This window comes from Strongylocentrotus purpuratus, unplaced genomic scaffold (genome assembly GCF_000002235.5).
Source record: "Strongylocentrotus purpuratus isolate Spur 01 unplaced genomic scaffold, Spur_5.0 spur5_scaffold_11, whole genome shotgun sequence".
In the NCBI taxonomy this organism is placed as follows: Eukaryota; Metazoa; Echinodermata; class Echinoidea; order Camarodonta; family Strongylocentrotidae; genus Strongylocentrotus; species Strongylocentrotus purpuratus.
In genome coordinates, this window is record NW_022145596.1 from 9,596,897 (window position 1) to 9,619,537 (window position 22,641).

The 22,641-nt window shown below is 36.0% G+C and overlaps 1 protein-coding gene across 3 annotated transcripts in view; it reads right to left on the reverse strand.

The window, feature by feature from the left end:
- Nucleotides 1-21,353, reverse strand: part of LOC583980 (myotubularin-related protein 2) — a 27,890-nt gene extending 6,537 nt beyond the window's left edge. For all 3 annotated transcript variants that reach the window (XR_004063355.1, XM_030980576.1, XM_783865.5), the window contains exons 1-13: nt 20,984-21,353; nt 15,675-15,753; nt 14,633-14,727; nt 12,135-12,245; nt 10,857-10,958; nt 8,623-8,706; nt 7,426-7,500; nt 6,660-6,734; nt 5,844-6,032; nt 4,960-5,051; nt 3,877-3,970; nt 2,387-2,593; nt 166-258 (exon numbers count right to left, since the gene is read on the reverse strand). Coding sequence is in view for 2 of the 3 variants with exons in the window: in XM_030980576.1 (XP_030836436.1) it covers nt 166-258; nt 2,387-2,593; nt 3,877-3,970; nt 4,960-5,051; nt 5,844-6,032; nt 6,660-6,734; nt 7,426-7,500; nt 8,623-8,706; nt 10,857-10,958; nt 12,135-12,245; nt 14,633-14,727; nt 15,675-15,753; nt 20,984-21,265 (1,578 nt within the window). In the remaining variant the exon portion in view is untranslated. The remainder of the gene's footprint in view (nt 1-165; nt 259-2,386; nt 2,594-3,876; nt 3,971-4,959; nt 5,052-5,843; nt 6,033-6,659; nt 6,735-7,425; nt 7,501-8,622; nt 8,707-10,856; nt 10,959-12,134; nt 12,246-14,632; nt 14,728-15,674; nt 15,754-20,983) is intronic.
- Between the last annotated feature and the right edge of the window lie 1,288 nt (nt 21,354-22,641).

The window sequence follows — 22,641 nt, forward strand, 5'->3', positions numbered from 1 at the left end:
GTTAGGTTTTACAGGTTATTATCTCAGTCACACCAAAGAGACCGACTACAGACCTAACAAAGTAAATCATTACACTGAATGGCGAAGAGTCGGTCGGTGTGGAGTCAACTTGGCGGTGTAATTGAGGTAAATGGTGGAACTTAAAACATTATTTTAATTTCTTACCTGTCTTGTGACCTGCCATACACAGTCAATGAATTGCTGGAAGATGGGAGACCTGTCTGCATCTGTGTAGTTCTTGTCTCCATGCCCATGACGCTGAGAAAGAAAACATGGTTTTATTCTAAAAGGTTGAGTGGGACATACAAAGCCCATCGCATATGACTCGATCCGACTACGATCCGATTTTGGAAGGATTTGCAGTAGCATTTGATACGAACATTTAAACATGAGAAATCTTAATGACCAAGGATCCGAGTAGTCATGTGATTCAAAAATATACATTTTGGGGGATTTCATGCTTTGTTGGAAGAGGAAAAGCTAAATGAGCTCAGAATCATAGTGACATCATACCAGTAGCAGAATTGTCTACCATAAGAAGCCAATTTGCAATAAAATTCTGGTTGTTAGTTTTCTTATCATGAAGTGTGCGGTGGGCTTCAGGAATGTTTGCTTCTTTAGTGATCGTTTCCACTTTGGCCTTTGCAATCATTGCCCCAGTTTACCCAAATTTAATCAGATACACATTTGTATTAGCATCATGGGTTATCTTGTTAAGGTCAATGAGATATCTTGTTAATAACAGAAAAAGGCTATGATTTCCACACAAATACAACAATGGAACTCTTCATCTTTGAACTAATAAGTACAAAACATGACAGTTCATCTCCAAATAGTGAAATACATGCCTTGGAAATCAGATACTACTGCCAAGAAAACAAACATTAATTTGTCTGTGTTAGCTCTTCTACTTTATTAAATAGATTTAATTCACTTCTGGCACTGAACAAATCTTACTGATATTTTGATCAATCATTTTTAAATTGCAAGGTTCCTCAAAATGTTTCAATACTACCTCCCAAAAAAATCTAGTCTTCCTTATACCACTCCAGCAAAGCATAGAGAGTCAATGCTAATGCGTATTGACCTCTAGCACTGCATGCTTGCTGTGAGGCAGGTATTATTATACCTATACACAAATATACACACCAAACAATATCGCATAGACTCTACACAACCATGTCGATGCAGCTGTAAGCAAAGTTTGACACTAGACTTACAATTTGAATTTTTAAATTATTCTTTTTAACATCAGTAAGTTAAAAAAAATGTATTTTACTGCTATGTAGGTGTCATCAATTGTCACTAAAGTACCGATTTTGAGTGAAATCAGTTGAGTTTTGTACAGTGGTGTTTGAAATGTTGAGAATCAAAAGCACAGCTTTTACTACACAGCCAGGATAGTGATGCTCCTATGTGTGCCTTATACTAGAAACTGTCTAAAATTATTTAAGCAAGAGCTGTAGAAAACTTTGATTAATTGTGCCATCTTATGTCCACAAGCTAGACATTCCATCTCAGAGCCCCTGATGGTTTGGTAGTAATGATGTACGGCATTCTGTCCTAGCTAGCCTTAAGGGCTCTCTCGAAATGTTTTTTTAATGATATTATTCGAGAGAGCCTTAAACGGCTCCCATACCCCTGCACGGAGAGGCATGTAAACAAAACTCAAAAGTGGTCCAAAATCACACTTTCGCGCACCCGACCAATATTGGACAGTGGCTTTGATAAATTTTGTCCGAGTTTTGGTCTTAATTAGCGCTTTAATTTCAAAATCGGATCTAAAAATAACAAAATAAGAGCAATTTTCTTACCAGACCGATACAGCTCAGCTCCCTTTTCACGTGTACCGTGTGAATTCACGATGTCTACACAATGGTGATGACCTCTGACTAGCACTTCGTAAATGTGCTGCTTCCGTATAATGCGCTGAATAACACTCATACAGCGCATTATACGGAAGCAGCACAATTTACCCACAATTACGGAAGTGCCAGTCAGAGGTCATCACCATTGTGTAGACATCGTGAATTCACACGGTACACGTGAAAAGGGAGCTGAGCTGTATCGGTCTGGTAAGAAAATTGCTCTTATTTTGTTATTTTTAGATCCGATTTTGAAATTAAAGCGCTAATTAAGACCAAAACTCGGACAAAATTTATCAAAGCCACTGTCCAATATTGGTCGGGTGCGCGAAAGTGTGATTTTGGACCACTTTTGAGTTTTGTTTACATGCCTCTCCGTGCAGGGGTATGGGAGCCGTTTAAGGCTCTCTCGAATAATATCATTAAAAAAACATTTCGAGAGAGCCCTTAAGGCTAGTCCTAGCCCAGGATGTTAAATTGATTATCCTGAGAGATCAGATAAGAATAACCCTGCTTAATACCTGTGCCATCTTGTGTCCACAAGCCAACCATTCCTTCTCAATGAGCACCTCAAAGCCCCTGATGGTACGATAGTAAGGATCTAGGAGTAGCATGGCCAGGGCTGTCAGCTGGGCCGTCCTGTCCCAACCATCACTGCAATGGACCACCACGGACGTCTTCTGGCCCTCGACACGCTCAGCGATTCGGACAGCGCCAGCTAAAACCATCTGAGAAGAAGGATTTACGAGAGACGGTTTAATTTTGATCTGCAGCTTTTAAAGAAATTTATGGCTTGCAACCGTTTAAATGGGCCGATGAAATAGATGTAATGAAGAAACCCAAGGAAAATTTGATATAGAGGTTTCACAGCTTAAATCTAAAAATCTGAAAGATATTTATGGCTAGAAACCCTTGGAAAATGGATGATGAATTGATGGATGAACTGATTAATGTAAAATGGATGAACTGATATATGAATAAAATAGGTCTTATTTAAAAACCTGTAAATATAAAGGTATTGAACTTACGTTTCCTAGCTGGATTAAACAGGCCAACATCTGGTAGTTTGCCTGCCCCCATGATTATGCAAACTGATTAATTGAAATCCCAATTGTAAATTGGAGCTAACTAGCAGAAAAAAAGCTTCCATTGAAGTCAACTACCTTCCCATGCAGCAGCAAACCTGCTTGTGGATTCAAGATGGAGTCTCTTGGGTGTGGCAATCTCTCTACACACTCCATATACCTCTGCACACTTTCCTGTACCTAACACAATCTCTGTTCACATTTTCCCTGTACCTCTCGCAATGCCTTGCAAACAATACACACAGCCAACTGAAGTGTTCACTCATCCACGCATTTCAATAGAACTCCCTACCCAATGAGATGCATCAGGCAACATTCCTGAATGTAAATTAGTTGTTTGGAATTCTATTCAACAGCTGACTGAGAGATTAATGATTCTTTTAATCACCTACAGCAACTCTAGTTTTCTTCTGGTCTACTTAAATCCTTTTTTTTTCCTCCCCAAATTGGCACCGATTGTCCTTTTTTTTCTACTCGTACATAAATTTTTCAAATTTTTGAAATGACCCTATATGAAATAAATTTACCACATTTAACAGAACATTGACTCAAAGTTTTTAATGATTTTTGCTCTTCCTTCTTATGTTATAATGTGTGATTCCTATCATTGTGGATCACAAGATAATAATAATAATTTGTTTAATTTCTAAAAGGAGACAATTAACTGGTATGGGTTAAAAGATGTAAGGATGATGGAATTGATGAATCAATGAACTGATTGACGGAATAATTTTATAGATGAAGGAATCATTTAAAGATTGAAATTATTATTATGATGATGATGATGATGATGATTATTATTTCTTCTCCTGGCTTTTGTTATTATTATTATAATTATCATTATTTTTTTCTCATAATTATGATCATTATTAGGTATATGATTATTATTATTATCTTTTTTATTATTATTGTTTTATTGAACTAACCTTAACATGTTCCAACCAGTGTGTAGCTTCTAGGTTAGCAAGCCAATGATGCTCATCGATGCTAGGAAAACAGATATCCTTCAGCTTACGTAAGCTGCAGTGACAAAATACAGATACAAAAATCACCGCTGGATATACTAAGAAGCAATAACAGTCAAGTGCTAATGGTTAGCAACAGCCCTTTCACATCTTTAAACATATAGATGAGCATTGCTCATGTGACTTCATGCGAGAAAAAAGATATTTAAAAAATGTCTTGATGCAATTGGGTAGCGTTGATTATGTACATCTACATAAAATACTGATGCAAAATTGTATGTTTTGGAACAATCAAAATGATTCAAATTATTCTGTATCTTTACCAGAACTCATCCATTTCTTTAATCTTCATACATAATCTAAAGACAAACATCATTGGGTGCAGGAGGGTAAGGAGACATGAGCCCCTCCCTCAATCAAATTGGGGAAAGGACAATCAAATTGGATTTAAAAAATATTAGGGACCAGAAAGAAAGAGAGAGAATGCAACATGAAGAGAAGAAGATAAAATTCTTGCAAACCCTCCCCTCAATCTACAGCCCTGTTTTCTCTGATACCATTTGGTAATATTGGTGGCCTCCTCCCCCTCCCCTCCAAACACACACACAAACACTGTTGCCCCCTCAATGTTTTGACCCGTGCTGCATAACTGCACATCATGCAGTTACAAATTATCTTGCAATAATTCTCATTACACCTATCATCTAGGGCTACTTAAAGGTGGTTCCACTGAATTCTTGCTTTACCTAGATAAATTCAATCTATCATTCTACCTAGTCAACTTAAAAATCCTTTTATGTTCGGATAATCAATATGAAATATCAAATCACATAGTAGCCTGTCTGTACTAGTTTGGCCAGGGGGATTAGACCTCCCTGCAAGGTCACTGACAGGTGCTTATCTTATCAAATCAGCTCTCAATTAACATAAGAAAAAGAGGCACCGATTAGGCATTGTTTGCTATTTACCGGTAGAGGGCACAAGTAGCTATAAGTAGTGCAGTGGGGCTTTAAATAGACAAAGTAACAACAACAATATTCTTACCTCTCTCTCATGACGTGTATGTTGTGAATATCCAAGAAGCAAATCTCAGCATTTTGGTAGGTGTCCTCATTCTCATAACCACCTCCCTTAGCCTGATGAATTAAAGTCATAAGTTTATGAATCAGAGACAAGTAAATAAAAATATTCATTATCATATCTGTTTTTTAAATAGCCCCTTACCGATACAAGTAAACAAGCAAAGCTCTATTTTTTGTACTGGTTAATGCATTTGATTGAGATTCTGTACATGTAGAGGTATCAATTACAAAAAAGATTGAGTGAAATGCTCACTCAAAATTCAAACCTGGTAATTGATTGAGCTTAGATTCTTTTCCTTAAATAAGTTGAAATATAAAAAGACTAAATGCCTTAAAGGGATACAAAGGAGAAAACAACTTTGACATAAAAAACATGTTTCAAACAAAAGTTTTACCAACTACTTTAACTCAAATCTAATTAACTCTTTAAATGCCACATTTATGGGATAAATATACTCAAGGCTTCAAGATGTTTTCAGAGTAAGTCATATCTACATAGGTGTTATTAAGAGTTGTCATGTAGCTAATATAAGTCTGGAAATCTGGAATTTCGCAAAGCCATTGTGTTGCACAAAGCGATCCTTCTATCAATTAGTGCCAATCTGCCTGTGTGACAAACAAGTTACCCTGCCAACTGGCACTGATGGCAACAAAATGTTCAAAACAACAAACAATTTAGAAAGTTAAAAGTAAAAATACTATGAATTTAGCAACAACAGCAAAAAAGCAAGTTAATTATACTGTTGCATGTCCTGTGTGATTTCCATGATACATAGTCAAGATGTAAATGATAACCAAAATACATCACTTTCTAGCTCAAATAAGAAGTGACTTGCATGATTTTACCTTATTTGCGACTGCATTGACTGTCGGCCTGGCATCCATGATAACCAGTTTGTGGGACTGAGCATTGGCATCTAGGATCATCTGGACATACTTCTCATCCTCTTTGCTTCTCTTACCCCCGACCCCAACCAGGGGCTGACTGCATCTTGTGATGGTAGCCTGGCTCTGAGGGTGTAGCCATGACATGATCTGAAGGGGAGGGGGTACACAGAAAATGATTAATACAAAAATGTCAGACAGGACACATTGCCTCACCTGTGCCCGGCGACTTATGTTAAAATCATCAAGCTAATATTGACACTATGCCTAATGCTCCTGCTTCTCAAAGTCATATTTAGCTGATTTCATACTTTTAGAGGTATCGTACTTGATTGGTTTATACACTTGACTGGAGAGGCAAAGGTCATGGGTTCGATCCCCAGCATGGCACTTATGCCCTTAAGCAAGGCATTTTATCTGCATTTCTTCTCTCTACAATAGCTGTTGCTATGTTGGTAAAAGATCTGGCAAGTTCCTTTCCCAGTAATTAGCTATTGATTTCACCAGTGTATTTCAATAATCTAGTTAAAATACCAATCATTGACAATTGTTGTTGCTATGTTGGTCAAGCATCAGGCAATCTCTGGGGTTCTCAGAAGCAATCACTTCATAGACATGCATAACATTTCAATACAACATGTTTGATCTAGTCTATTTCGGGATGCTTCTTCACAAGTGACCTATGAAATAAGATTTAAGAATGTTTTTATCTTGATAACTTCTCTTTTTTATGAACCTGTCTTGACTGCAAATCACATGAAGTAGTAGGGTACTTACTGGTAATCTGTTCCTACTTCTGAAAGCAGCCACTTGTCTAAGGAGTTCATCATCTGCTGCTGCTGGTATGGCAAGCTGTTATGTTGAGAACAGAGACAAAATAAGAGAAAAGGTACACAAAGACAGAAAGAAAGAGAGAAAGAAAAGAGAGAGAGAGAGAGAGAGAGAGAGAGAGAGAGGGGGGGCACAGTGTGTGTGTGTGTGTGTGTGTGTGTGTGTGGGGGGGGGGGGGTACTGATGCGGCCCTTTTGCATGTGTTCACAAGGTAACTTAGAAAAAATGCGGAAATGTTCAGAGAACTAAGTGTGCGTTTCTGAGAAACAGTGCACTCTTCAAACAATAAATACGATGAAGTATGAAGATAATCCCACTTTCAAAATCAACAATACAGAATAACAAATAAACAGGACTTCACACTAACTTAGTGGATGGAGGTCTGGAATAAACATTTTTACTTTCTGTATGCAGGAGCCCTATATACAAATATACAAATTTGGAAGGGGGGGGGGACCATTTTGGATGCCTATGTCTACTGGAATTTTATTGTTGAGCCTTGCTACTAGACATTTTTTCCCAAAATATAATGTCATGTCAATTACTACATATCATCTCATAGTGTGGCTGTACATTATAAAAACCTCTCACACCTTATGTGGATTTAAAAAACATAACTAAAATGAAACTGATAGAAACTGCATCCTATATTAAAGCCCATGTAAACATTGCCATTGACGCACATGCCCTCCATAAACACAGTGTCACTTACAACAGCGGGGTATGTGTCACAGAAGGTAAAATTCTCATTGATTCTGGAGATTCGCCAGCTCTCAGTCGGTAGACCCTGTCATAAATGAGATCATAAAGTCACAGTCAATATTTCTACTCAAACATGTATAACGCGCCTACAGAAGAGGTTGAGTTCCGGTGAAGGTGGAAATAGTTTTTGACCTTTCCTTTTTAGATATTCCTATTAGTATATGGAAGTAGCATTGCAACATAGAAAGAATTGGTCTTTTGATCTTAAATATCAAAATGTCATTCCAATTTTAACAGAAATATAGTCACAATTCACATGCCACATGTTTGTGAAGACAAATATAAGCCTATATCTGTCTGTAGTGCTTTTCCTGTGTGTGAATTTCATCATTTCATTTCTATCTAATACAGAGATATTCTTACAAACTACATAATCAACCTATTTTAACTTTCAACCTTCCCTAACTTTTAAACAGGTTCTTTTACAATGCTATCATATCACCAGTATTCAATTTTACCTTCCAACTATTTCTTATATTTTAATATATCCATACAAAGTGTGTAAAAGATATCAGTCATTCAGTACCAACATCACGTGTACTAAACCAATTTACAACTTGCACCGGAAAAACCCAGTGTTAATACTACAGCAAAGCTGAAAGGAAGTTCAATCATACAAAAACTGAATGTGCCAACTTCTGACAGGACAACCCACTGAATTTCCTTGAAAACAAATTGATTGAATTAGGTATTACTTGTGGATGGGTTTGTCAAATCCAGATCTGAAGGTTTCAAATCTCAATAGAAACATGGACATTGAAAGCAGGAACAAAGCATGAAGCATGAAATATTATCAAACCAGAGGCTTGGCAATTTGTACATATTATAATAAAGATCCCCAAATTATGACAAAGAGGTAATTATATTAAGAGGGGAACTAAATGATCTTCTTAAAAAGAAATTTATTAAAGAAATTTGACAAAGTACAAGGGCAAGAACACAATATCAGAAGCGGTAATGTGAAATTACAAATATCTACATATTCAAATATAAATAGTAACTACAAATGTATCTTAACCCATCCAATATGACGTGGGTTTTTTTAATACAACATACATCTCTATGGAGCTCTGATTAACGGAAAACATTGCACAGTGTTTAAAGGTTTTTTTCTTGTTGCAAAAAATGAGATGTTATGTCTTCTCACCTGTCTCTTATACTCAGCCACAGGATCAAAGACTGCCCATCCATTCTCATTGTAATACTCCTTGTATTCAAAGGCAAAGAAGGGCTGTAGATGAGAGAAAGAGAGAGAGAGAGAGAGAGAGAGAGAGAGAGAGAGAGAGAGAGATTGATTGTGGAGTGATGGGAAGAGACACAGAGAGAGGGAAGAGCAAGGAAAAGGGGAAGATAGACAAAGAAGAGTAAGAGTGAAATCGAAAGATAGAGAGATAGAGAGGGGCAAGAGAAAGCATTTAATGATGGGTGTCACATACATAGTACATGTATGTTCTGAAGTACCAGTAGTTATGTAAAATCTGAGAGAACATACTTTTATTGCATATACTTGCTTTCAAGTTAAGAGCATAGTTAGCTTACTACCGATAACTCCCTAACTGTCAAAAAATAAATATACACCTGTACACATGGTTACACTGTATGATACTCAATCAATTGTGTTGGAGTATACATATATCCAAAATTGAATAATTCTATACAAAATTTGTCCATGCATCCTTCACAGCATTCTTTAATACTGAATGCTTCCTCACTTATATACAAAAGATAAAGACATGCCAGTCAGAAGAAATAAAATTGATATCATCAAGAAACTATCTTGCTTGCATGTCCTTTTCCGTAATTGTTTATACATTAGTCAGCACATGGTATTATCAATGAAATGAGCAGGAGCGGACAAAACAAAAATTAAAATATTTACAAGCATCCAGATAAGACCCTAATGAGAGAGACAGAACAACATTGTAAGGACTGCGGGTCATCCTTGGTTCAAAGATAACAACTTTTGCCATTTCAACAGTTTTCCTAATCTTTGTTTAAATTATGGTGAATAAAGTGTTGTTGTTTTTAAATCAAAGTTGTTTTATAAATCACTAATGAAAAAAATAGGAGAAAAATTTGGTAACGTTTTTGTATTCCAAAAGTGCAGTTTCTTTAAACACAGAAAAGTAAATTTTATTTGATTTTTTATTCTTCACAAGTCCACCTTGACTATTGATTTCAAATGGATTCAGTGCCTTACAAATCTCATATATTATCGTTATAATTATTATTACAGTTTAGGGGTATATTAAATAATCAAAGGAAAATTGCATGATATCATCCGGATTCATAACACCGTTTCATAATAAAGCAGGATTTCAGAGTTAACACATGCTTGTGATGTAATCTATAACAGTATTTATGCCAAAATATATATATTGGGCGAATACATACTTCTTAACCTATAATGTAAATACCATCTTTCAATGATGCGTTAGCTCGACATGGTTATGCAAAGGTCTGAAAGCACATCATATGTTCTCTCATAAATATTTGTGTTTATTTAATACAAATAAGATAAGTATTATCTTTCATGGCTAAACTAACCAAGATTGCGCTACAGAAACGTCAGCAAGGTTGGAGGAAGGCAGAGGGCTTTTCTGTTTCTTTCTTTCTTTCTTTCTATTTTTGGTGGGATGGTTCTCTCTCTCTCTCTCTCTCTCTCTCTCTCTCTCTCTCTCTATCTATATCACGCACACACACACACAGACACACACACTATTTCTCTCCCTTTTTGCTTGGATGATTGATAAGGAATACTTTAGTTGTCTGATGACATTCCAAAAAATTATCATATTGTTTCTATTTATGTATGATTACTGTCAGTGTCACCAACATATTTAAACAGATGATTGAGACTGGATTAAGGTAGGTGTACATGTATAAGGAATGTATATCACTGTATATCTACATGTATGTACTTTTAATGCCCTGCATTTTCCAGTAAAATGGAATTGTCCTGGGCTTTTGTTTTCCTTTGTTGTGCAATTTTGAACAATAAAGTGATGTTTAAAAGATAAAAATTTGTTAAAAAATAGTATAACGCTTTACTCAGAACAACACATTTTAATTCACATGACAGTGTAAATATCAATTTTATTCTCTTATATATTAAAATTGTAATCATAATCAAAATGTAATTATCATTCATTGTTGCCTCAGCGGTCTAACTTGTCAGATATCAATGTGTCAGAAATGTTAAAAGTCTTCTACAGTAACATGAAACATGAAACATGAAACATCTTGTGAGATCAGTGTGTCCTACTTCATCAGATGTTTCAGAATAAATTAGTCCCTCAAAATGAAAGCGATTCACCACTGACAATGACAAGTTACAAAACAAATTACTCTATAAAAAAATAATTTAACTCAACCACTTACCAATTTATTTGAGACTGGAAATGCATAGGTTTGTACTTTCTCGTAGACTAGTCTTCTGGAGTGATTCTCTTGCTTGTGAGCAAACCTCAAGTTCCTCATATCCTGTAAATAAATCAAATTCATTCAGTATTTCGGTAACACTTTCATTTTATGAAATCAGTATTAATTTAATATAATGTAATATATGTAAAGTAACATTCATGCATTCTTCACTTTGTATTTTCCATTTTCGTGCCTTGACATCTGAACACAGCAGAACATTTTAATAATGACTTCAAATTAAATAAATCTACGAAGCCCCAAGCTTTTATATTCACCTGTTAAAGTGTTATTGTATCTCACTAGTCAGAATGCTAATTGAATACATTACACTGTAGTTATTGCTACATGTAGGCTGGACAATCATTGTGGCTTGTCTTACCTCACAACACATAATAATGTATGCAATTTACATTCTGACTAATGAAATACAATTACTCATAACAGGTGCATGAAATAATTTGTAACAAGGCACTACACAAAGATGTAAGCGTTGATATGATTACATTATGAGAAAATGGCCCATTTGAATGCAGTATCAATTATGAATTATTCATTTCATGAGATACTTCCTTCAGGAAGATATGCTCAATAATTAATTAACAACACATCAAACTCCATTGTGCAATGCAACTGAAATTCCAAGTCATGAATCAGTAATGACACTGGATAGCACAAGGTTGGCAGGAAGGACAAGTGCAAAGTGCTATGTTATTGCTGTGTACAGAATTAATTACTGATCCACACAGAATTGTGGTTTTGACTTTTTTCAAAAAGTTAATGGTTCATATCTCAATAAAATATTCAGAACATTATACTGAGAAAAGTACTCAAAAACTTAATCCAAATAACTTTTACATTCTTCAGTTTTATAATGTGAAAACTGGGCTCAGGCTGATACAAGTTTTTACTTTTTGAATTATTCATGACCAAAAATGTACATTTTTTGTTTCTACTGTCGACATCACTATCACGCAAAGTGAATCAATGAAACCGCACATCCTCAATATATTCATTTATATTCTTATGTATTGACTGCATCAGGGTTTTGCTATTATTTTTTTTAGGTATGCGCGATGATGTGAATGACGTGATGTGAAGAGTCCAATCGATATTGTGCCAGTTGGAAACTCCTGTGGGATGGAATGTTGTGGAAGAGGCAGAGTCTTAAAGAAATTGTCTTAAGCATCTCATGGGGTATCGTTCTAATTATATGTCAAAATTTAATACTGGACTCACCTTACAGAAAACCTCTAAGCCGTATGAGTTTTCTCCCCTGCTCGTAGAACCACCGACCTTTTCTACTCTATACACAGCACCAAGAGGTACATCTAGAATGAATGGGGGCTCCTGTCAAACAAACAAAAATACAGAAATTAATAATACTGCACATAAGGTATGCTATTTAACATTCATGACATAGTCAGAAAAGAAGTTGAACTGTTGATTAATTTGTCCCAGGGTTTAAAAATGAAATTTCCCTGCACATCTTTTTTTGAAAATGATAAATGTTTGGTAAGGGAAATAATATTTTCAAGATGAAAAATGTACATGTATTTCATTTGTATCACGTTATGAATAACCCTAAAATCTTAAATATCATTACAATTAGAGGAGTAATTTATAAGGAATTGCTGTCAAGTGCACATGTGACATTCACACGGAGGAAGTGCTGAAATAAATTGCTGTTTTTCCTGAGTTTGCTCTTTTCTCTTTTTGATACCCCAAACACTATTTCTTTTCACACTTTCGAAGTACACGTATGTAGTCCCCCCCCCCCCCCCCAATTTTTTTAATTTTTTTAAATAATAATAAATAGATCTTAACCAGTCTACCATTTTCCTTTAAAATTCGGAAAGACACTTTCTAGCCATAAAAACATGTACCGTAGAAGAAAGCTGCATGTTCATATACATGTACATGTAGGTACTTCATACTGCCCCAAAATATTATCTATTGATTGAAGGGTTAATGACTATTATTGCTCTCACTTTCCCTTTCAATGGGCTTAGATCCCATTAATATGTCAATAAACATTATTTTCAAGAGTTGACTCCATGACTATCTATCTTTATGATATATTTTTCTATTGTTTTTGAAGTGCATTGCCAATCGCATTTAAGTACTAGTATATCATTCAAAAATTATCAGCACAAAAATTGAATATGAAAGCAACCAGAAGACCTAATGTTTCCATTCCTATCCAATGGACATAAACATTTTGATCAATGCCTATTTTTGGCTTTTCAAACACGCTGTTTTTAGTCCCGTACTAGCGCCTATTCCGGAATAAGAAAATTCACACTGTTCTCACTGCCATTCGTTAGCCCCGGATATCGTGAATGTTATGATTAGACAGTGGGCTCCTCACTTCGCATCTGGCCAGCTGCGATACGCTCCATTGCGTTCATTTGCTTGGCACCGCAATTGCGGAGTTAGCAGGAGTTAGCACCACAATTGCAGGGTTAGCCCTGCTATTTTGCAGGGCCAGCTAACCCCTTACTATAGGTGGGGCTAGCCCACTTTGGTAAATACGAGTCTGAACAGAAAGTGGAATAAGCTTAACCCCGGACTACAGGTGGGGCTAAGACCCCCCTTAACCCCACCTATAGTACGGGGTTAAGCAAAATTTTGCCAGTGTGAAAACAATATAGTAGCACATTGACTTTTTTTGCACTGAGGATTAATGTCTTACATAAAGCCACTAGCAGCCCTGATTTACCACAATGGCTTTGTTTTAAACTCGGGACATTCCAGATACTATAAAAATGCTCTACCACTAAGCCATCATGCCCATGACCCTGTCCAGAAGTGACCATACCATTAGCCTATGATTGAAGGAAATAGAATTATGCTATTCTAGCTAACAAGGAGTAAGCCTAGTTACATGACAAATTCTTTCACTCCCAAATGGTGCTTATTTAAAACTCTTCAACATCATTATGATGACCTTTTAAGTAAAGGGTCGTTTCTATTAGCCCAAACAAGAAAACAAAGTTCAAAGTTTCCTTGTTTCCATCAGGCTGAGTCAAGTACTTCTGCTTGCACAAGGATTCTACTACAGCTACAGAACGTGTGCATCCAAGCCAAATGCATCTTTGTCAGTGAATTAGCCTGTTAATTGGCCAAATAACAGACATTATCATTAACAAACCTTAGTTTGCTTGAGATATTAGCTCAAGCATGTCCCAAACACAATGGCAAAATATCCATCTTATGATCAATTTGTGTCTTTTGTGTCTGTACTACAAATTAGCTCGATCTACTAGTTATTGAGCTAATTGTGATCGGGTTAAATTCCCACACAAGAATAAACATTTTATAAACTCTAAATAATAGAAACGGCACTAATTTCCCTGCATCAAAATTAGCAGGTTAACTTAAAAACTTGGGCTAATGGAAACGAGCCTTAGTTGGCTCAGCACAAATTGCACCATAAGAGAATTAGCAGGTTAAGTTGAAACGCTCAGGATGAATTGACAAGCCATACTTCACTCAGCACTTAATATTTCTATGCATCAGAATTAGCAGGCTACTTTGAAAACTTGGGCTAATGGAAATGGGCCACATTTGGATCATCACTTATTTCTACACTACAAAATTAGCAGGCAAATTTGAAAACTCGAATTAATGGAAACTAGCCTTATTTGGCTCAGCATTACCGTCCCCACATCAGAAATATTAGGAAAACTTGGACTAATAGGGACCGAGCCTTCATTTGCTCAGCGCTAGCTTACCCTATCTCCACCCTTGAAGTAGAGCTTGTAGTTGGTGATGGTGAGGGTGCCACGGCTGGGGCCGATGAAAGGGCACAGGTAGGTCACATCCTTGGCTACAAAATAGTAAACAACATACATGACAATATTAGCTTGCAGTCATGAACACATACATGTACATGTAACAGAGGGCCTCAGCTGTAAGAATACAGAGAGTACTCTCCATATATGTACTGTCGATCCTCCAGACATATTTTAGAGTCTTCTAATTACATGATCAATATATTTGCTAAGGTAAAGCATCGAGAAACATGGGAATTTATGAAGGGAGTTGGATGCATGGCGGATGCTCCTCCAAACTTTATTCTGGGAACTAAAGAGAGGAGGGGCAAGGGGGCAAAACACAAACTCAAGTTGGTATGAAACTGAGTAAAAGAAAAGAGAACACAATGTGACAAAATCAAGAAAGAGGAAGTTTTTATATTTGGTTGGTGAGATCAAGAGAAAGAGAGAGATGGGGAAAGAAGGAAGGAGGGGCACAAAAAAGGGTAAGGGGCATAAACATAGGTGGAGATAGACAGATAAGTGGAGATTGACAGAGAGGAAATGAATTTTCATTAAAGGTTCATTAAATATTTACAAATTGAGTAAAACATACAGGGACTTTTAATCTCATCTTCCATGTTCATGTACACCATACTCAAAAAGACTCTAAAGGCCTGCCTTCATCAGCTCAAGTTAGCCAAATAACCCGCTATTTTAACTATCCCAATCGCTAAATAACCAGGTAATTTGCGTCTTCATCAGCCGCAGTTGCAACTAAACGGATATTTGGTTGAGAAAATATCCTGAGAAATATTGGTCTTGTTTCCCAATATCCCACTATTTGGGAAATAGCAGGCTAATTTGCGCCCGTCCAAGCTAGTTTGTGATGAGCATATCGGTTGGTGCAGACGCAATTCTGAGCTTCGGGATAATATCCCGAGTCTGATAATAGCGGGTTATTTGGCAAACTCGAGCTGATGAGGACAGGCCTAAAGATCTGAGCAAGATCTCAACTTACCTATGCCTTCGATTCTTTCACCCAGGAGTAAGGGGATCTCCTCTGGTTGGGAAAGTTTACTGTTCTCTTCCCGAGGGCCCTGCAAGGAGAGAAAGGATTCAGAAAATTATATTCATCATAAGTGATGACAAATTCCTTTGGTAAAACAGGAAATGAAGTTGTGACATGAAGACCTGAAAAAGAAAATTACATAAACACTAATTGAACAGAAATAATGGAAGGGAAAAAGCATTAGATAGAAACATTGAGACATATGCGCAAAGCAGATTTTAGACAATACTAGAAAATATATTAGAAAAAAGTATAAAAGTAACCCAAAATGCTTCAGAAAAAAATGATTACAAAAAGCTGTCACAAATTGTACAAAATGTGGTAACCAAGAAGTCTGGAAGTTTCCTGGAATTTAATTTCACGGAAATGGTAACAATACAAATTTGTGGCAAAGCATCTTTCTTCCTGTTGAAATGTCCACACAGTTTGACTTTGTTGTTGTTGTTACTGTTAATTATGTAGTCCAGCCACAAACTTACATTGCTCAAGCCCCTGCGAAGACGCCGTCTCTCTGGTCGCTCGTATCTTCCACTGAAAGACTTACTCCTGCTTGCTACATCATGGACCATCATAACTCCAAAATATATTTCCCTTTTCTCACAGCTAAAATCCACTCAATTCCATGTTCTAAATTCCAATAAATTCCAAGTCAGCCCTGCTTTAGAAGTTCAGAACACAACTATCTTCCAACAAAGTTTCCTAAAAAAGTAACAAGCTATGAAGTTGTTCTTGAAATGTTTTTAAGCACAATGACTCAAGTCAATGAGTACTTGAAAAAACAGTGCGTAGTTCCGAAGGGGTGTACATTTAATGTTTAAAGCCTGGTGAATCACTCTTCTGAAGAGACACTTTCATACAAGATACATGAGTTATCCCACTACAACAGCCCCCGCAGAGATTTCCATAGATTCAATGCAAAGCAACTTGAAAAGGGGAGTGATAATTTTTCGCTTGTAAAAGATTATTATATCGCATATCAGAGGGTAAGGGGTGAATTGAGTAGGGGGATCAGCAGTTGACGCCCGCGTATCATCAAGATTAATCCATCGAAATTTAACTTAATCTCCTCACCGCCTTCCAGCCTTGCAGACTGTTTTTGCCTCTTAGTCTTCTGATGAAGACTTTATATAATTAAGTTAAAAATGATAACTGTTTGATGCTTTATTGCTTGCATATTTTTAGTATTCATAATTCAAACTAAAAGTGAAGGTTAAAATACCCCGCATTAAAAAAAGTGTACTTCTTCACAAAACTATAAGCACATTTAAAAAAAAAAGGAATTTTTTGTCTATTTGTTATTGTTTTGTTTTTAATAAGTTAACAAGAAAACAAAACTTTTGATGAATTAATTTGATAGGTAGAAATTAATTCTTCAAGAAAACACCGCATAAGAATTACTTTTAAAGCAGCGTATAGCATTGGCATAAAGACAAGGAGACTAATGTGACTATGCCCATCTTTTGGATGTATCAAGAAAAATATTCAAAACAGGACTTTACTTTCTAAAGGTACATTGTACATGTACTTGCTCATGATGACAAATATGAATAGTTTCATTTCTCATCTGCTTATTAGGTTCTTAATGTTAAAATGTTTGCAGTACCTAGCTTTAGAGTTTACATCTAATTGCTAATTACATACCTGTACATGTACTGATCATTCAATCTGTGATTCAATCTGTGATTCAATCTGTGATAGAGGGTAGACTTACCATATACAGGTATGTAACCATTTCATGTTATGTTTTCACTGAGCTGCACTGTAAATTACTGAGTCAAAATTTGTCATACATGACTGTATGCAGCCTTTTCAATATTTGTATTTATTGTTATTTTGCACCACATGCTTCTTTCCTCTTTCTTTTCCCCTCACACTGAAGATCTTTAATAATTATTAGAGCATGGTACCTAATACCAGTCAAGGCCATGAGTGTTTGTCTTTGTGTATTTACATGGAGATTACCTAAGACAAAACTGATATTGGTGATCATCAAGTTCCCTCAAATAGCCTTGAAGTTACATGTAAGAAGACAAAACACCCCCCCCCCCCAACAACAACAAAAAAAGTATGAGTAAGGTGTCTGATGTAGGTAAATAAAATTTTCCCTTTCAACGCAAATTTTCTTTTCCAATTGAAAATAGACAATTTTTTTTTCATTTTGAGATAAAAATTTTCTAGACAGATCTTTTCTGTGACAACTTCATATCTAACAATTTTTAAATTGAGTAAATCAGCCATAACAATATAATATCAATAGCAGATCAATTGTAACATATCAACACTTTATAAGATTTATACAAAATACGGACACTGTATAGCAAACATGTTAGCAGGATAATCTGTTCAATCTTTATGTTGTATAACAAATTAAAAAATCAAAAACTAAAAACTTGGCTGCCTATTTTTATGTACACTTAGTAATAAATTGTTAAAATTTGTTACAAGATATTCTTTTCTTGTAAACATAAGCCATAGATATGTAAAGTTTGACAAGACTAATTTTATTTTCTTCAATTTTTTAGAAAAAAATTAGAGATATTCCCGGAAAAGTTCTCATCAATTATTTTTCAAAATTCTCCCCCCCCCCTACACTATTTTCCCAAGGTACAATGTAATCGACTCTAATCTCTTTAAGGTCACAACAGAGTATCCTCAATATTTATTTTGTTCTGCTTCTTTTCCTTAAAGTGCTAAAATAAAATCACAATATTTACACATATCATGTACTAGTATACTACATCTATACAGATTTTTGATAAATAACAATAATGTTTATGAATATAGAATACACCCACAAAGGTTACCATGATTATTATGATAACATATTGTTGCAAATAACATTTTTGAATGCTTGCAGAAGCAGTGAACACAATTTACACAAATTACATGCATGTACATATACCGGTACATATCCATACATGTATATGGTGATAAGTAAAGTGACTGAGTATGTTGGTAAGTGTAAATGATGTTCCAAAATATCAATATCATTAATACATTATTCATTTGTTTACTTATTCACTTCAGAATAAGATTTAAAAAATGGCAATGACCAGGTGCTAATCGCAAATCATGTCTTCAACAATTTTCAAAGTATTTCATATCATTAAAAATGCATAACTTTCTTATTTGTTATCCGATTTTGCTGAAACTTTTTTTGATTGGTTTGTCTGCTTCATGTGTTTACTTATTTACTTCAGAATAAGGTGAATGGCATCTAAATCGGAATGACCAGTTGCCTAGTAGCAAATCATGTCTTCAACAAGGCAGTCTTTTTCTCTTTGGGTCCAACTGGGTATGCATTTTTTTGTGGAAATCATTCTATTCTAGTCTGTTGGTTCAAGATAATTAAAGAATTGTATATTTAGTATACAGTTTAATGACAAATTTTGGGGGTATTGTTTGAACATACTGATGATCAGGGAGGGGGAGTGGGTGGTGGGGGACTTAAATATCCAAGTCCAAAGTTGGTGGTTACAGAAAAAACATCAGTTGCCAGGCGCGGATCTACGGGGGGGGGGGGGGTTTAGGGGGTTTAAACCCCCCCCCCCCCCTTGGGCGGCCAAAAAAAAAAAAAAAAAAAAAAGGGACAAAAAAGAAGAAAAAAAGAAAGAAAAGAGAACGCACGCTGGAGAGAAACCCTTTCAAGTGCAAATATTGTGAGAAGATATTCAACTCATCTGGTAACTTAACCAAACACATGATAACTCTGGATATAACTGTGTATTCAACTGTTACTTGATTTAAAAAGACGTTATCATGCACTGCTTTTTATGGTCTCCATTGTGATAATAGATGCCAGGAAAACATTACTTATGGGGTTCAAATAAACACCCCAAAAAAAATCGGCTCGCCGCTTCACGGCTCGTGGACGATGCTCCGCATCGTCATTATTTTGGTCAAACCCCCCCCCTTAGCAAAAAGCTAGATCCGCCCCTGGTTGCTATCATTGGGGGATGGGGGGAGGAGGCCCCTTGATCATGATTATGTTAATTCCTTTCTGTTCTTAGGAACTTTTTTGGACTGGTATTGACCATCATATTTTGTAAATAGCTACTTCCCCCTTCCTCCAAATAGGCCATTGTCGTAATGTAATCAAGTTTGATACACAAATCTTTGTTAAGTGCCTTGTTACAGTCTTACAGATTATTTTATTTACCTGTTAAGTATAGTTTTTATTTTATAGTCAGAATGCAAATTGCATACATTACGATTACGTGTTTAAGGTTAGTCCTACATGTAACTAATAATAATTGATGTACATGCCATTTGCATTCCAACTATTGAAATACAATTACTAATGTATTTCTCTAGAAAGTCAAGGTAGGCTGCAGTGGTTACTAACACAGGGTAACCATATCATGGTTCCTGGATAGCTTGGCTAGACTTGCCAGATGTACGAGCCATGTGTAAATTTAGTTCCTTGAGTGCCGAGGATGAAGATCAAGGTCTTTCCTTTTAGTTTTAGACTTTTAATTCCCAGTCCCTTCACTTTTCTTATAAATCATTCCTTCATTGACTTGTCTTTTCTTTTCTTAATATTGGCTTGAAAAAGAATACATTATGATTGTGTATTTATGTTTACCTGAAAGTTAAAAACAATAATTTTTTTAAAGCATGTACAGTTTTAGATTGGAATATTGGAAATTACATGATGTCCACTATGCCTATACCCCAATGAACAGTCGGGCGCTGGTTCAAGAATGAGGTATACGCGAACAAAAACGTACTAAAAAAACAAGGGTTGTCCGCATTTTTGTATTTCTTCAGCGCTCTGCAGGTTTCGGGATAGCTGGCATTGCAACAAAACGGATTCCGCATAATAAAATACCTACAGTTCACCGTAACGTGAAAGTCTCTGTACAAAGTCAGTGTAAATTGCATCAAGAAAATCATTGCGGAAACTGTTTTTTGCAACATTGGCGATCCTTATTTTTGCGGATGCGTCTGTACGCGTTTACTCACTGATAAAACTTGGTACATGTACGTGTTAGTGCTACGTAACATTAATCATTATCATGATTCATGACATAGGAAGGCATGCATTCATCACAACAATTTTTTAAGGGCTCTTCATCATTTCAATCAATTTCTTCAATTTTTATTAATTTTCGTACCTCTGTCATGTCAGGACCCAGACTCTAGTTACCTAAATCTATTCTTAGAATAGATCTTTCATCTAGCAGTGTCTAGATCTAGTCCTAATTGCCTAATAGCCATATCTGGGAAAGATTTGTATTGACTTATTTTTAACTCACTTTTCCTGACTGACTTTTTAAGGTGTCGCTACCACCAGATGACGTCGCGAGCGTCGTGACTTGAAGCGGCACTTCTGCGGCCGGGTTAGCCGAGGGTGGAGCCCGTCTGCTCGCTGCGCCCGTATTCCCTGCCCGAGCTTGTCTCTGGTCATTCACGATCACGGGGATGGGAATGGGAACGCCATGATTTACTCCATCGACACTTGTGGCACTAGCTTGCCTGACATGTCTCTGTTGTCTTGAACCATCATCTGGTAAATCTGTCCCGTTATTTGCTTCCATTTTAATGTTCTACTTGACAGGTTTGGTGTTCATTTCATACACTGCACTGCTCCGCTGACATATTTTCCACAACAAATTTGGGCTTCCTGAAGAGCGCCACCTATAGGGTTGTTTAGCATAGTTTGATGCATAAAAAGTATACTACACTAGTATAGTATGAGGAAGTTTATTTTACATTTCTTATTCCTATTCTCTTCCTTCCTCATTTACATTATCTGTCTCATTTACATTTTTCATCTCATCTAGTCTTGCTCTTTCCCTCATCCCATATCTATATCTGTCTCTCTGTCAACTTATGATACACCATCCGGCTTTTTTTTCTTCTCTCCCCTCCCTCATCTTTTGCTTTTATTCCTTCTCTCCATTTCTCAGATCCTCTTATCTCTATTCTCTCACACTCTTCACCTATCTTTCTCTCTATCATATAAACAGACACTGAAATGTTGGAATTTTAGATATATATGTATTACACTGTCTGACACACTGTTCACAAGTTGCACGTCCATTCTACATACTACATCATTCAGGATGGTCATACTGTTTAAAAATAGATTTGCTCAAACGCTTGAAAACATCAACAAGAACAAAGCATAACTTCCTTGAAATGTCAGCATGTTAGAACTTGGTTTAGAGCTACTTGGAGATTTCCAGTTCATACTTTTATACAAATTGCAATATGCAATGTCTTCATTATTATGTTGTGTCACGTTTAATCCTATATAAAAATGATGGCAAATTTAAGAATGCAAGACAGATTAAATGAACTTAACTATTTGTATGCCACACAAATAAATATCCTTGTTCAACTATGTTTTTATCATGGGATATATTTCCCAAAGGCTTCAAAATCATTTATCTATTTTCAGTGCAATATTTATATTATATTGGATGGCTTTGAATAGGATACACTAGAATATACTGTCATAGCGAGAGTAATATATTCATGTATCACACAAAAACAAAGCCATACAATATTATTATTATTATTCAAATCAGGCCGACTAGCGAAATAACAAATTTCAAGCAATACAAAAACAATATTGATCAGTCATCCGGAAACTGCGCTAAAGATATTAAATACACTGATTTATTGTACCACTTGGAAGCCTTATATAGATAATATATACCGGTGTTAAAAGGGTTTGTCATGGAGCTAATCAAGACAGGAAATGTTTTTTTCCTCCAAAGCCATTGTGTTGCACACAAAGCAATCCTTTCATCAATGGATGCAGAGTGTTTTGTGTAAACAAGTGACAGTGCAGAGAGGCAAAGGAAGCAACCCAAGAGTTAACTAAGACCCATCCCCCATGAACTAGCCAAATTGTGTTTAATCATTCTAATTTACAAATTGAAGACATATACAGTAAAACCTGTCT